Below are 13,455 nucleotides of genomic sequence, written 5' to 3' on the forward strand. Positions count from 1 at the left end.
GTTTTTTGTGTTTTTTTTTTTTTTGCTGCCGGTGGTTTTTAAGGGTGGGGGGGGGGGGATTAACGCTGAAATATTTATTGAGCCGCTCCCCGTGCCCGGTTTGGGGCGGGGCGGGGCGGGGGGGGCTGCAGCATATCATAATAAATCGTGGGACACGGCTCTGGTTAATTGTGTGCGTGTGGGGAGGGGAAACTGAGGCACGGGGTGGGGGGGATTTGTGCACCCCCATCCTCATTTGGGAGCCCCCCGGGGGTGGGGATGGTGATGGGGGGGGGGAAAGAAAGAATCTCTCTGCACACCCCGACTCTTCACAGCCTTTATTAGAGGGGCCCCTGTGCACAATTTTGGGGTGGTGGGGTGAAGAGTGGGGGGTCATCCCGCCCGCGGGCACCCTGCGACCCCCTAAACTCCCCCCCCTCCCCTCATTATCATCCTGTGCCCCCAGGGCAGGGTGTTGGGGACCCCAAAGTGCCTCAAGCCGTCCCCAAGGCTCTGCCCTGGGGATGAGGACGAAGGGGGGGAGGCACTGCCAGTGCCCCCCTCCCACCCTCCTCCTCCTCCTCCTCCTCCTCCTCCTCCTCCTCTCCCGTTTTTAAATCACAGTTTTGTGGAAACACCGGCAAAAATGGCTCGGAAAGAGGGGGGGTCTGCATCCCCCCCCCCAGTGCTGGGGGGACCAGCCCCGCTGCTGTGAGGGGCTGGGGGGGCTCAGCACGGCCCCCCCCGGGGTTTTGGGGGGGCTACCAGAGCACGGCGCTGTCCAGGTGGGCGAAGCCGGGGTCCAGGCGCAGCTTCCAGTAGGTGTTGTTGGTGACCCAGGACTCCTTCCCGCTGGCGTCCGTCAGGCGCCTGGGGACGGGGGCAGGGATGGGACTTCCAGGGGGGGTTTCCTCATTTCCTGAGAGCCCCACGACCCCCTGAGAGCCCCAGGACCCCCTGAGAGCCCCACGACCCCCTGAGAGCACCAGGACCCCCTGAGAGCCCCAGGACCCCCTGAGAGCCCCAGGACACCCTGAGAGCACCAGAACCCCCTGAGAGCACCAGAACCCCCTGAAATCCTCACATCCCCCTGAGCCTTGGGGTGTCCTCAAGACTTCCAAGGGGTTTTTTCCTCATTCCCTGAGAGCCCCACAGCCCCCCCGAGCCTTGGGGTGCCTTCAGGACCCCCAGAAGCTCCCCCCATTCCCCGAGAGCCCCCCATCTCCCTTCCCACGTGTCCCCCCGTCCCCGGGAGCCCCCCAGACCTGAAGAAGCGGGCCTGGTGGGTGATGTTGTTCTCCTCCATGACGCGGCGCCGGTCGCGCTGCAGCTGCTCGATCTGGCGCTTCTGCGCCTCGGCCGCCGGCACGTTCCCCTCCTCCAGGAACCTGCGGGGACAAGGGACACGGCTGTCACCAGCTGACCACCCTCTGACCACCAGCTGGCCTTAGTGACCAGCTGACCACCCTCAGTGATCACCTGGCTGTCTCCAGTGACCACCTGTCCGTCCCCAGCGCCCCCCAGGCCCCGCTGACCGCTGGTCCGGCCGCAGTGACCATCTGACCAGCCTCAGTGACCACCTGTCCGTCCCCAGCACTCCCCAGCCCACCCCCAGGCCCCGCTGACCGCTGGTCCGGCCGCAGTGACCATCTGACCAGCCTCAGTGACCACCTGTCCATCCCCAGCCCACCCCCAGGCCCCGCTGACCGCTGGTCCGGCCGCAGCCGCGTGTCCGTGGAGGGCAGCACCCTGCGCAGCTCCGGCGTCAGCTCGTTCAGCTCCAGCGCGAACTGCGTGAAGCCGTAATTCCTCTCGTGGTCTCGGGGCATGGGGTCTGTGCGGGGCCGCGGGGGACACTCAGAGACCCCTCCAAACACCGCGGTGACCCCCTCGGGGCGGTGTGTCCCCCCCTCCCCGGTCCTTACTGGCTCTCCAGACGCAGAGTCCCGGCGCGGGCCCGCGGTGCAGCCCCTCGTGCCACTTGCCGGCCAGGCGCTCCACGGCGGCGCCGCCGCGGCTCAGCACCGCGCCCTGCACCTCGTTGGCCCCCGCGCCCCAGTACCGCGCCTGGGGACAGCGGGGACACGGCGGGGACGTCAGCGGGGACGCGGTGGGGGCGTCAGCGGGGACACGGCGGGGACGTCAGTGGGGACAGTGGTGGGGACAGCAGTGGGGACAGCAGAGATGGCGGTGGGGACATCAGTGGGGACAGCGGTGGAGGTGTCAGTGGGGACAGCGGGGACGTGAGCAGGGACGTCAGTGGGGACACCAGCAGGGACGTTAGTGGGGACAGCATTGGGGACAGCAGTGGGGACAGCAGTGGGGACAGCAGAGATGGCGGTGGAGACATCAGTGGGGACAGCAGAGGGGACAGCAGTGGGGACAGCAGAGATGGCGGTGGAGACATCAGTGGGGACAGTGGGGACGTGAGCAGGGACATCAGTGGGGACAGCAGCAGGGACGTTAGTGGGGACAGCAGTGGGGACAGCAGGGACGGCCGTGGGGATGTCAGCGGGGACAGCAGTGGGGACGTCAGTGGGGACGTCAGTGGGGCGGCCACAGGGGACTGGAGGATGGAGTGGGGAAAATGGGGAAGGCGTGGGGCTATTGGGAAAGGGCGGGGCCAATGGGAAAGGGCGGGGCTATGTTAGGGTGGGGTCACTGGGAAAGGGTGGGGCTGCAGGGAAGGGGTGGGGCTCTGATAGGGTGGGGCCCTTGGAAAGGGTGGGGCTATTAGGAGAGGGAGGGGCCTATTGGAAAGGGTGGGGCCAGTGGGAAAGGGGTGGAGCTATAGGAAAGGGCGTGGCTATAATAGGGTGAGGTCAGAGGGAAGGGGTGGGTCTTTTGGGAAAGGGCAGGGCGATGATAGGGTGGGGTCAGTGGGAAAGGGTGGGGCTATTGAGAGAAGGGGAGGAGCTATAAATAAGGGGGCGGGGCAGACTAGGGGCGGGGCAACAACACACTCCTTAATCACCAAATCACTGATGGGGCGCGGCCACACCTAAAAGGGGGCGTGATCCATTTGCATTAACCTAGAGGGGCGGGGTCAGGGCAGCGAGTGGGCGGAGCCTGGTCACTAAAAGGGGCGTGGCAGGGGCGGGGCACACCTTGCAGAAGGTGAGCTTGCAGTGGTAGGAGGCGTCGCGGGTGTTCCGGATCAGCACCTCCCCGTAGTGCTCGATCCAGCGCGGCCCGCTCAGCACGTTGTGGATGCACGTGGTCACCTTGTTCCACTCGTAGTGGTCCCCGGTCCTGAGGGGACACCCAGCTTGTGGGGGGCCACGGGGGGCGGTGGGCGTGGGGTGGCCCCACCTGCGGGGCTGGGGGGGGTGGGTCTCACCTGGGTAACTGGACGTTGACGGTGCCCACGGGGACGATCTCCAAGGATTTGCCCCAGAATTTGTTCTTCCACCTCATGTCTGGAGGAGCAGGAGGAGGAGGAGGAGGAGGAGGAGGAGGATGAGGAGGAGGAGGAGGAGGAGGAGGAGGTGAGACCCCCCCCAATCCCCCCGCCCTGGGGCGTAGCAGTGCACCCCCACCTCAGCACGTGTTCCCATAATTAGGAAAGGATTTGCGGTCCGTTCTTTGCTTCCCTTACAAGGCAAAGAACAAGAAACTTCGGTGTTCCCATAATCAGGAAAAGATTTGGGGTTCACTCTTTGTTTCATTTATAAGGCAAAGAACCAGAAACTTCGGTGTTCCCATAATTAGGAAAAGATTTGGGGTTCACTCTTTGTTTCATTTATAAGGCAAAGAACCAGAAACTTCGGTGTTCCCATAATTAGGAAAAGATTTGGGGTTCACTCTTTGTTTCATTTATAAGGCAAAGAACCAGAAACTTCGGTGTTCCCATAATTAGGAAAAGATTTGGGGTTCACTCTTTGTTTCATTTATAAGGCAAAGAACCAGAAACTTCGGTGTTCCCATAATTAGGAAAAGATTTGGGGTTCACTCTTTGTTTCATTTATAAGGCAAAGAACCAGAAACTTCCACGCTCTTCCCACCGTAATTATCCTTGTGCCAGGGCAAGGGCACCTGTGGGATCCTTGAGCTGCACTTCAAACCCTTTAGTTATTTTTAATTGGGCAGCACCCACCAAAAACCCCTCCTAGATCGTTCCACACTTAGAGGAGAGCACAGAGACTCGCATTTTGGGGCACTTTTGTGAATTTTTGTGCATTTTTGGGGCCTGACAGCAGGTGTAAGCATCCTCCCTGTGCACCTTGCACGGCTTCTTTCATTTTTGTTCCGTACAACTCGTTACTTTCGCCTCAATTAAAACCCTTTCTCCTTTTTCCAAACTCCTGCCATCGTGCCGTCTGGCTGTTGTTATTAAATACCGTCATTGTTTCATTATTTATTTGGTGGCTTTATTATTTTATTTAACCGTTTCCGAGGCTGCAGGCAGCCCTCAGGAGGCGATGGACCTTCCTTGGGGGGGGGGGGGCTCGTAACATTCCGACCTCTCCTAAAACTCATCGTTGGGCACGAAGAAAACAGGACAAAGAGGATTTAAAACCTTCTATCTTGACTTATTTGTGCTCCTGTGCACTAAAACCCCCAAATTTTCTACGACTCCGACGAACGGGTGGGAAACCCTCCGCTCACCTTGCCAGAAGACGAAATTCTCCGACTCGGCGTGGCAGGCGGAGACGGGAGGGTGGTGGGACACCTGTGGGGGACAAAGAGGGACGTGCCAGCGCCCTGTGCAGCCGTGGGGTGTCCCCCACCCAGGACCCCTCCCCGCCCGAGCACCCACCTGCTCGCTGATGAAGCGGAAGCCTCTGTCCGGCCTCACGCACTCGTAGGTCTCGCCCAGCACGGGGTTGAAGGGTTTGCAGCCCGCCCGGTAGTAGGTGGAGGCGTAGGCGGACACGGCGAAGGCGGCCACGTACACCTGTCACCGAGGCCGCCGCGCCGTTGTCACCGTGCCCGGGGTGGGGACAGGTGTGGCCTCACCCCGTTCTCACGAGGGGCAGCAGGGCTGCGTGGCCTCAAGGGTGTCTGAGGGTGCTGAATGCTCAAATTGTCCCTGTCCCTACGTGTTCGTGGGTTCCCTCCGTGTCCCAAAATCCTCAAATTGTCCCTGTCCCTGCGTGTTTGTGGGTTCCGTGTCCCAAAATCCTCAAATTGTCCCTGTCCCTACGTGTTCGTGGGTTCCCTCTGTGTCCCAAAATCCTCAAACTGTCCCTGTCCCTGCGTGTTCGTGGGTTCCGTGTCCCAAAATCCTCAAATTGTCCCTGTCCCTGCGTGTTCGTGGGTTCCCTCCGTGTCCCAAAATCCTCAAATTGTCCCTGTCCCTGCATGTTCGTGGGTTCCGTGTCCCAAAATCCTCAAATTGTCCCTGTCCCTGTGTGTTCGTGGGTTCCGTGTCCCCAAATCCTCAAATTGTCCCTGTCCCTGCCTGTTCGTGGGTTCCCTCCATGCCCCAAAATCCTCAAACTGTCCCTGTCCCTGCCTGTTCATGGGTTCCCTCCGTGTCCCAAAATCCTCAAATTGTCCCTGTCCCTGCGTGTTCGTGGGTTCCGTGTCCCAAAATCCTTAAATTGTCCCTGTCCCTGTGTGTTCGTGGGTTTCGTGTCCCCAAATCCTCAAATTGTCCCTGTCTCTGCGTGTTCGTGGGTTCCCTCCGTGTCCCCAAATCCTCAAATTGTCCCTGTCCCGCCATGATTTTGGGTTCCCTTGTGTCCCCAGACTCCTCAAACTCTCCCTGTCCCCACATGTCACCAAATCCTCAAATGCTCCCTGTCACCCCATGATTTCGGGCTTCTCTGTGTCCCCAAATCCTCAAATTCTCCTTGTCACCCCATTAAATCAGGCTCCTCCAAGTCCCCTCAATCCTCATTCTCCCTGTCCTCACACGTCCCTAAATTGTCCCACAGGTCCCTAAATCCTCAAACTGCCCTGGTGTCCCCATGTCCTCAGGCTCCCCCGTGACCCCGCTGTCCCTGGTGTCCCCACTGCCCTTGGTGTCCCCAGTGTCCCCAGTGTCCCTGGTGTCCCCAAATTCCCCTGGTGTCCCCGCTGTCCCTGGTGTCCCCACTGTCCTCAGTGTCCCCGAACCCCCTTGGTGTCCCCAAATCCCCCCAGTATCCCTGATGTGCCCCGGTGTCCCTGAATCCCCCCAGTGTCCCCAGAGCCCCCAGTGTTCCCACTGCCCCTGGTGTCCCCAAACCCCCCAGTGTCCCCAGTGTCCCCAGTGTCCCTGTGTCCCCAGTGTCCCCAAATCCCCCCGGTGTCCCCATGTCCCCAGGTGTCCCCGTGTCCCCTCGGTGTCCCCAAATCCCCTCAGAGTCCCCGAATCCCCCCAGCTCCCCCCAGTGTCCCCGGTGTCCCTGAATCCCCCTGGGGTCTCCAGTGTCGCTGCTGCCCCCGAAACCCCCTGGTGTCCCCAAATCCCCCCGGTGTCCCCGAACTCCCCCAGTGTCTCCGCTGCCCCCGGTGTCCCCAAACCCCCCCGGTGCCCCCAAACGCCCACGGTGTCCCCAAATCCCCCCAGTGTCCCCGAACTCCCCCAGTGTCTCCGCTGCCCCCGGTGTCCCCAAACCCCCCCGGTGCCCCTGAACGCCCCCGGTGTCCCCAAATTCCCCCGGTGTCCCCAAACCCCCCCGGTGTCCCCGAACCCCCCCGGTGTCCCCGAACCCCCCCGGTGTCCCCGTGTCCCCCGGCGGTGTCCCCGCCCTCACCAGGCGCTGCCGGGGGTCGCGGGCGCGGCTGGCTCTGTCGAGCAGCGCGCTGTACTCCAGCTCCTCGCAGAGGCGCTGCAGGGTGTTGAGCGGCTCGTTCAGCTGCACGGGCAGCGCCACCCGGGACAGGTCCTTGCCCACGCTGCTCCTCAGGAGCCCCCACAGGCTCACGTCCCCCGAGGGGGCCGGGGGAGCGGGCAGGCGGCTCCTCCTGCCAGGGTCCGGCCCCGGCAGCTCCAGCGGCGGCTCCAGCGGCGGAGGATCCGCCGGGACCCCGGGGCGGTCTGCTCCTGCCGGGCAGCGGGCGTGGGATGGAGCCGTGCCCCCCTCTGGTCCTCCCCTCCCCGGTTCTCCCCGTCCCCACTCCTCCCCTCCCTGTCCCTCCCCATCCCCGGTTCTCCCCTCCCCGGTCCTCTGCTCCCCATTTCTCCCATCCCCAATCTTCCCCTCCCCATTCCTCCCCTCCCCAGTCCTCCCCTCTCCATTTCTCCCATCCCTGGTCCTCCCCTCCTCGTTCTTCCCCTCCCCGATCCTCCCCTCCCCATTTCTCCCCCTCCCCATTTCTCCCCTCCCCATCCCCGTTCCTCCCCCTCCCCATTTCCCCCCGCCCGGTGTTTCCCCTCCCCTCGGTCCCAAATTCCCGCTCCTCCGCCGGTTCCCGCTCCCTCCCCGGCGCCGCCGGTACCTGTCGGGGGGCGGCCGGGCCCCCCCGGCTCGGTGGTCTCCTCGCAGCCCCCGGCGGTGACCTCGCTCAGGCACGACTCGTCCTCCGAGGGCTGCGGAGGCGCAGGGACCGTCGGCGGCTTCGGGGGTCCCGGGGGGAGGGGGGGATGTGGGGGGCACCCCACGGAGGGGGAGGGTGGGGCGCTACCGGGAAGGGTCCCCCCCCCCCCCAAAAAAAAAAAACAGGGTGGGATGAGCCCCGGGGTGCGGGGATGGGCTGGGGAGGGGAGCAGCGGCGGGGTGGGGGGAGCACCGGCAGCACCCGACCCCCGCCCAGCGGGCTCAGAGGCTGCGGAGACCCCCAGAGCGGGGAGGGAGGGGGCTACGGGGGTCTGGGGGGGATCCAGGGGCTGGGGGGGACACGGGGAGCGGCTCCCGGGCCGGCTGGTGAGGTGGGACAGGGGGGAGAGAGAGGGGACAGATGAACCCAGAGCGGAGAGGGGGCGGCAGGGGGGCGTCCGCAGAGCCCCCCACCAGCACAGCCCCCCCCCGACCCCCAGAGCCCCCCCAGAGCCCCCTCACCTCGTTCTCAGAGGAGCTGGCGGACAGGAAAACCTCGCAGGCGTCGAAGAACTCGGTGTGGGAGTCGGCCAGCGAGACGATGCTGCGGTTGGAGAGCTGCTGCTCCCGGCCCTTGGCGGGCAGCGAGTCCGGCTGCGAGGAGAGGGGGAACAACCTCCAGCTCAGCCCCCACCCCTGGGGGGGCCCCCAGCACCCCCATCCCACCCCACCCCACCGCCCTGACCTCATCGGGGTGCAGCGAGGCAAAGGAGTCCAGCGTGGTGTCGGAGGAGACGGAGAGCGAGTGGAAGCGGCGCAGGCCGGGCTGCGGGAAGGGGGAGGCTGAGCTCGGGCCCGTCCCCTGCAGCCAGGACAGGGCCGGCAGGGACAGGGCACGCCGTCCAGCAGCACCCCAAGGTGCCCCTCGGTGGGTCACTCACCCCGGTGGTGCCGGGGCGCGGGGCCGGACCCTGCCTGTCCAGCGTTTGTCTCATCTCCTCCAGACGCGCCCTCTCGGCCACCAGCGCGGCCACCACGCTGCTCAGCGAGCCATGCACTGCCCGGGGGGAGGAGGAGGAGGACACGGGGAGGGGCTCAGCGTGAGGGTCAGCACCCCAAAACCCACCCTGAGACCTTCCCAGCCCCATCCCACCTTTCTGAGCCAGGACCCAGAAGCTGCGCTGCAGCTGGCTGTACTCCGGGGGCAGGCTGAAGGGCAGCTGGCTCTGCGACGGCTCCAGGTAACGGGACAGGTTGGGGACAGAGCCGTGCAGGCGGCCCACCTGGCGGGATGGGGACACACGGGGGGGTCAGCGGGGTCACCTGGGGGGCTCCGTGTCCCGGCAAGGGCAGAGCTCAGGGGGGGAATGAGGGGGTTTCGTTTGGGGCCTGGTATTTTCTGGGTCTGAGAGGGTTTTCAGCCTGCTGGCAGCTAGCCGGTAACTTTTTTTTTCCCCCATGGAAAAAAAAATTCTCAAGAAAGAGAAAAATCTCCGAACAAAATCTTGGCAAACAGCTGTCCTTCCCCAAAACTATCTCTCTCTTTCTCCAGGTGGCGTTTTGCTGTTTCTGCGGTTTAACCCACGGGATTGGAAAAGTGTCGCTCCCAATCACCCCAATCACGTTAAGGCTGGATCAGGACACCTTACAAAAGCTAGTAAGAATTAGACGCTAAAAGCCTTTTTTCTGTGCTCTTTGCCTCCTGGAATATTCGGAGTCTCCCATCTTTCGTGTCCCACAGCGACAGCTCCGGCTCACCCTCACCCTGCCGATGGTGTCGTCCTTGGCAAAGCTCTGCGTGCACCAGATCCTGGTGCTCCTCCGGCCCTTCTTCGGCCTCTCCGTGGCACCCGAGGGCTGCGAGGAAGAGGAGGGGGCTGCAGCCGGACCCTCCCCAGGAAAAGGGGGAGGCACGGGACCCTCTCACCTGGCTGTGCCTCTCTCACCTGGCTGCCGGAGATGAGCGGGGCCGAGGGGATGCGGTGCAGGGCCTCCAGGTGCTGGAGCATCCCCGTCAGCTCCTGCAGCTTGGCCTGGCACTCGGAGAGCTCTGCCACGGGCACGGGGGTCAGGGAGGGGACACAGAGGGGACACAGAGGTCAGGGAGGGGGCACGGGGGTCAGCGAGGGGACACGGAGGGGGCACAGAGGTCAGGGAGGGGGCACAGGGGTCAGGGAGGGGGCACAGAGGTCAGGGAGGGGGCACAGAGGGGACACAGAGGTCAGGGAGGGGACACGGAGGGGACACAGAGGTCAGGGAGGGGGCATGGGGGTCAGCGAGGGGACACGGAGGGGACACAGAGGTCAGGGAGGGGGCACGGGGGTCAGCGAGGGGGCACGGGGGTCAGCGAGGGGACACGGGGGTCAGGGAGGGGACACAGGGGTCACAGAGGTCAGGGAGGGGGTACGGGGGTCAGGGAGGGGACACGGAGGGGACACAAAGGTCAAGGAGGGGGCACAGAGGTCAGGGAGGGGACACAGAGGTCAGGGAGGGGGCACAGAGGGGACACAGAGGTCAGGGAGGGGACACAGGGGTCACAGAGGTCAGGGAGGGGGCACGGGGGTCAGCGAGGGGACACGGAGGGGACACAGAGGTCAGGGAGGGGACACAGAGGGGGCACAGAGGTCAGAGAGGGGGCACAGAGGTCAGGGAGGGGGCACAGAGGTCGGGGGGGACAGAGAGGTCAGGGAGGGGACACAGAGGTCAAAGAGGGGGCACAGAGGTCAGGGAGGGGACACAGAGGTCAGGGAGGGGGCACAGGCCACCTGCCCAGCCCCACACACCCCCTCGGGCCGCGCTCACCGGCCGAGCAGCGCTCCAGCCCCTCGCTGTCCTTCAGCCAGGCGTTCACCTTGTCCCGGGAGCTGGCCAGCGTGGACAGGGCAGGGGCACTGCCCGAGGGCAGCATCCGTGTCCACTGGCCCTGCAGCAGGGCACAGAGGGCGTCACCCAGGAGGCCACCCACCCCCTGCCTGGCGCCGTCACCCCGAGCTGTCACCCACCTGAGCGCTGGGACCTCCGGGGGGACACGGCTCCGGCCGCTCGCCGTGGTGGTGGGTGCACAGGCTGCTCACCCAGCTGGAGAACACCTCCGGGGACTTGATCTGGGCGGGGGCAGCACAGGGGGTGAGTTAGTTGTCCCCCAACCCTGTCCCGTCCCAGCTCCAGCCCGCCCTCAGGGGCACCTTGAGGTGATAAATGTTGTCCTCCGTGTCCAGGTCAACCCTCTGCGCCTTCTTGTTGACGGACATGACGGACTGCCGGACGTCGATGGCGCCGTGCAGTTTGCCCTTGAGGACCTGGGGGAGCCCGGGGGGGGGTCAGGGGGAAGCCCCCCCACCTTTCTCAGGGGGGCCAGGGGGGTGTCCCCCAGCCCTGAGCCCCTGGGGAGCGCAACTCACGTCCTGGCGCGTGGTGGAATATTTCAGGATCCCGTTTTCCAGCACGAAGTACCGCTGGGGATAAAGGGGGAAATGGGGTTTTTTTTTGGGGGAGAGGGGGTTCAGAGAGCCAGCTCCCCCCTGCCCAAATCGTGCCAGGACCAGCTGGGATCGCTGCTCCTGGTGCCGGCTCTGCCTGTTACCTTGTGCCAGCCCTTCAGGGGCCATTTCCTCTTCTTGAGCAGGTACCCCTCGTGCCGGTGGGGCTGCCGCCCGGGGCTGCCCCGGCCACGGGGCTCCTCCACCACCTCCCAGCTCTCCGAGCCCTGTGGGGACAGCGCGGGGCTCCCTGAGCGCCAGGGGCTGCTGCCCACCTTGTCCCCGGGCAGGGGACATCTGGTACCCACAGGGGCATCATCCTAAAGCAGACCCCGAAGCTTCGCTGTGGTGCTTCTGAGCCGCCCAAAATCCAAACCCAAATAAGAATCCAAAAGCAGACCCCAAAGCCTCCCTGTGGTGCTTCTGAGCCCCCCAAAATCCAAACCCAAATCCAAACCCGAATCCAAATCCGAATCCAAGTCCAGAAGCAGACCCCAAAGCCTCCCTGTGGTGCTTCTGAGCCCCCAAAATCCAAACCCAAATCCAAAAGCAGACCCCAAAGCCTCCCTGTGGTGCTTCTGAGCCCCCAAAATCCAAACCCAAATCCAAAAGCAGACCCCAAAGCCTCCCTGTGGTGCTTCTGAGCCCCCAAAATCCAAACCCAAATCCAAAAGCAGACCCCAAAGCCTCCCTGTGGTGCTTCTGAGCCCCCCAAAATCCAAATCCAAAAGCAGACCCCAAAGCCTCCCTGTGGTGCTTCTGAGCCCCCCAAAATCCAAGTCCAAAAGCAGACCCCAAAGCCTCCCTGTGGTGCTTCTGAGCCCCCCAAAATCCAAGTCCAAAAGCAGACCCCAAAGCCTCCCTGTGGTGCTTCTGAGCCCCCCAAAATCCAAAACCAGATCCGAATCCGAATCCAAAGCCAAACCCAACCCAACCTGCTGGACGCTGCTGTGCTTGGAAGACACGGTGCTGTTGGAGCGGGACAGGGCCCTCCTGGGAGAGGACGGGTCCTTCTCGTGGCTGCCCATGGCCGGCGAGCGGACGGGGCGGGAGGCAGCGGGCCGAGCCGCCCGTCCCGTCGGGGCTGCGGGGCCGGGGCTCCGAGCTGGCCCGTCACGGCGGGAGCCGCTGCGGGGAGGGGACGGCAGGTCAGGGAGCTCGGCCACGGCGTCTGCAGCCTGGCCGGGACGCGGGGTGACAGCGATGCGGCCGTCGCCAGCTCCCGGGGGACTCTGCATGGCACGGCCGCCGGCACCCAGAAAGTTCTGCGGGAGCCGGAGCCTTTGACCCCGGCGCTGGCAGCGTTATCTCCCGGCTGCGCCGCCCAGTCCGGGTCCAGAGTCCGGCCCCGCCGCCCCACGGGGCAACGGCGGCACGGCCCAGGAGGGTGGCACCGGTGCCAAGGCCGGGATTAAACCCCCCCCCCCGTCCCCTCCGCAGCCTCCCCAAAAACCGGGACAAGACCCCCGCAAAGCCCGGCGTGCGTTCGCTTTGCCCTTCGCCATTCCACGGGGGGAAACTGAGGCACGGAGAAAGCTTCTCCTGTGGCCTTGCCACCATCCCCTCTGACGGGGCACCCGTGTGTCCCGCGGGATGGATCCTACCGGGATAATCCCGGGATAGCGGCGGCCAAGCTGAGCACCGTGCCGGTAACCGCGGGCACCGGTCCCCGCCGTACCCACGGCGCCCCGGTAACCGCGGCACCGGCAGGTAACAACCACGCTGCCACAGATAACCCGGCACCGGTAACGGCGGCCCCGCGGCTCCCAGGGGAGGGGGGCACCGGGGGATCTCTCCCGCCGGTGCTACCGGGGATCCACACCGACCCCTGGCACCGGAGCGGGGCTGTGCCGGTACCCCCGGGGATTTAGGGGAGGGTAAAGCTCATCCCGGTGTCCCCGCGCCGGTGTCACCCGCCGGTGACAGCGGGGGCCGGGCGGTTTCCCCCGGTGCCGGTGGCCGGTGCTCACCTGGGCGGGCGGAGGGAGGGCGGCGGGGGCCGGTCGCATCCTGCCCGGCGGCGGCGGCGGCGGCGGCGGCGGCAGGAAGCGGAACACGGAGGGCGGGCCGGAGCCGCTCGGCTCTGCCCCCTGCTCCGTGGAGGACCGGAGCCGCCGGCACCGGGAGCCGCCGAGACCGGGAACCGCCGGCACCGGGAGCCGCCGGCACCGGGAACCGCCGAGACCGGGAACCGCCGGGACACCGAGAACCGCCACGGAACCGCCGGCAGCTCCGGCCGCGCAGCACCGGATCCCACCCGAGAGTAGCACCGGGGGAACCCCCCGGGAGGGGCAGCGCTGCACGGGGGTCCCGGGGTTGGTCATTCCAGTGGGGGGCGGGGTTGGATCATTGACACGCCGGGGTCTCTAAAATCGCCAGCCCGCGGGGGTCTCAGGGTGTCTGAGGGTCTCAGGGTCATCATGAGAGGGTCTTGGGGCTCACCATCCCATAGGAATCCCGGGAATTACGACCCCATGGAAGTATCAGGAATCACCAACCCATGGGTGTCTCAGGATAATCATCCCATGGGGGTCTTGGAGCTGATCATCCCATAAGGATCCCGGGAATTACCACCCCATGGAAGTCTC

At 65.0% G+C, this 13,455-nt stretch overlaps 1 protein-coding gene across 5 annotated transcripts; it reads right to left on the reverse strand.

Annotated features, from left to right (window-relative positions):
- Nucleotides 1-304: 304 nt before the first annotated feature.
- OSBPL7 (oxysterol binding protein like 7) lies at nucleotides 305-12,887 on the reverse strand. 5 transcript variants are annotated; one of them, XM_066205313.1, is made up of 23 exons: nucleotides 12,838-12,887; nucleotides 11,803-11,995; nucleotides 10,972-11,094; nucleotides 10,790-10,843; nucleotides 10,574-10,687; nucleotides 10,391-10,492; nucleotides 10,191-10,311; nucleotides 9,335-9,438; nucleotides 9,147-9,245; nucleotides 8,542-8,671; nucleotides 8,330-8,445; nucleotides 8,134-8,214; nucleotides 7,911-8,042; nucleotides 7,351-7,441; nucleotides 6,666-6,955; nucleotides 4,739-4,876; nucleotides 4,588-4,651; nucleotides 3,320-3,398; nucleotides 3,087-3,231; nucleotides 1,905-2,046; nucleotides 1,687-1,813; nucleotides 1,245-1,367; nucleotides 305-849 (listed from the first exon to the last, which is right to left on the reverse strand). In XM_066205313.1, exons 2-23 carry the CDS (start codon nucleotides 11,893-11,895, stop codon nucleotides 741-743), a joined length of 2,577 nt encoding a protein of 858 aa, XP_066061410.1. In that variant the 5' UTR covers nucleotides 11,896-11,995; nucleotides 12,838-12,887; the 3' UTR covers nucleotides 305-740. The 5 variants fall into 5 exon arrangements, with proteins under 5 accessions (XP_066061410.1, XP_066061407.1, XP_066061408.1 ...); XM_066205310.1 differs by lacking the exon at nucleotides 12,838-12,887 and having other exon boundaries at nucleotides 9,153-9,245; nucleotides 11,803-12,105; XM_066205311.1 differs by lacking the exon at nucleotides 12,838-12,887 and having other exon boundaries at nucleotides 6,666-6,740; nucleotides 11,803-12,105.
- Nucleotides 12,888-13,455: the final 568 nt, after the last annotated feature.

The sequence above is a fragment of the Chamaea fasciata genome, unplaced genomic scaffold, assembly GCF_029207755.1.
Source record: "Chamaea fasciata isolate MVZ Bird 193981 ecotype frontalis unplaced genomic scaffold, bChaFas1.0.hap1 SCAF_27, whole genome shotgun sequence".
Classification (NCBI taxonomy): domain Eukaryota; kingdom Metazoa; phylum Chordata; class Aves; order Passeriformes; family Sylviidae; genus Chamaea; species Chamaea fasciata.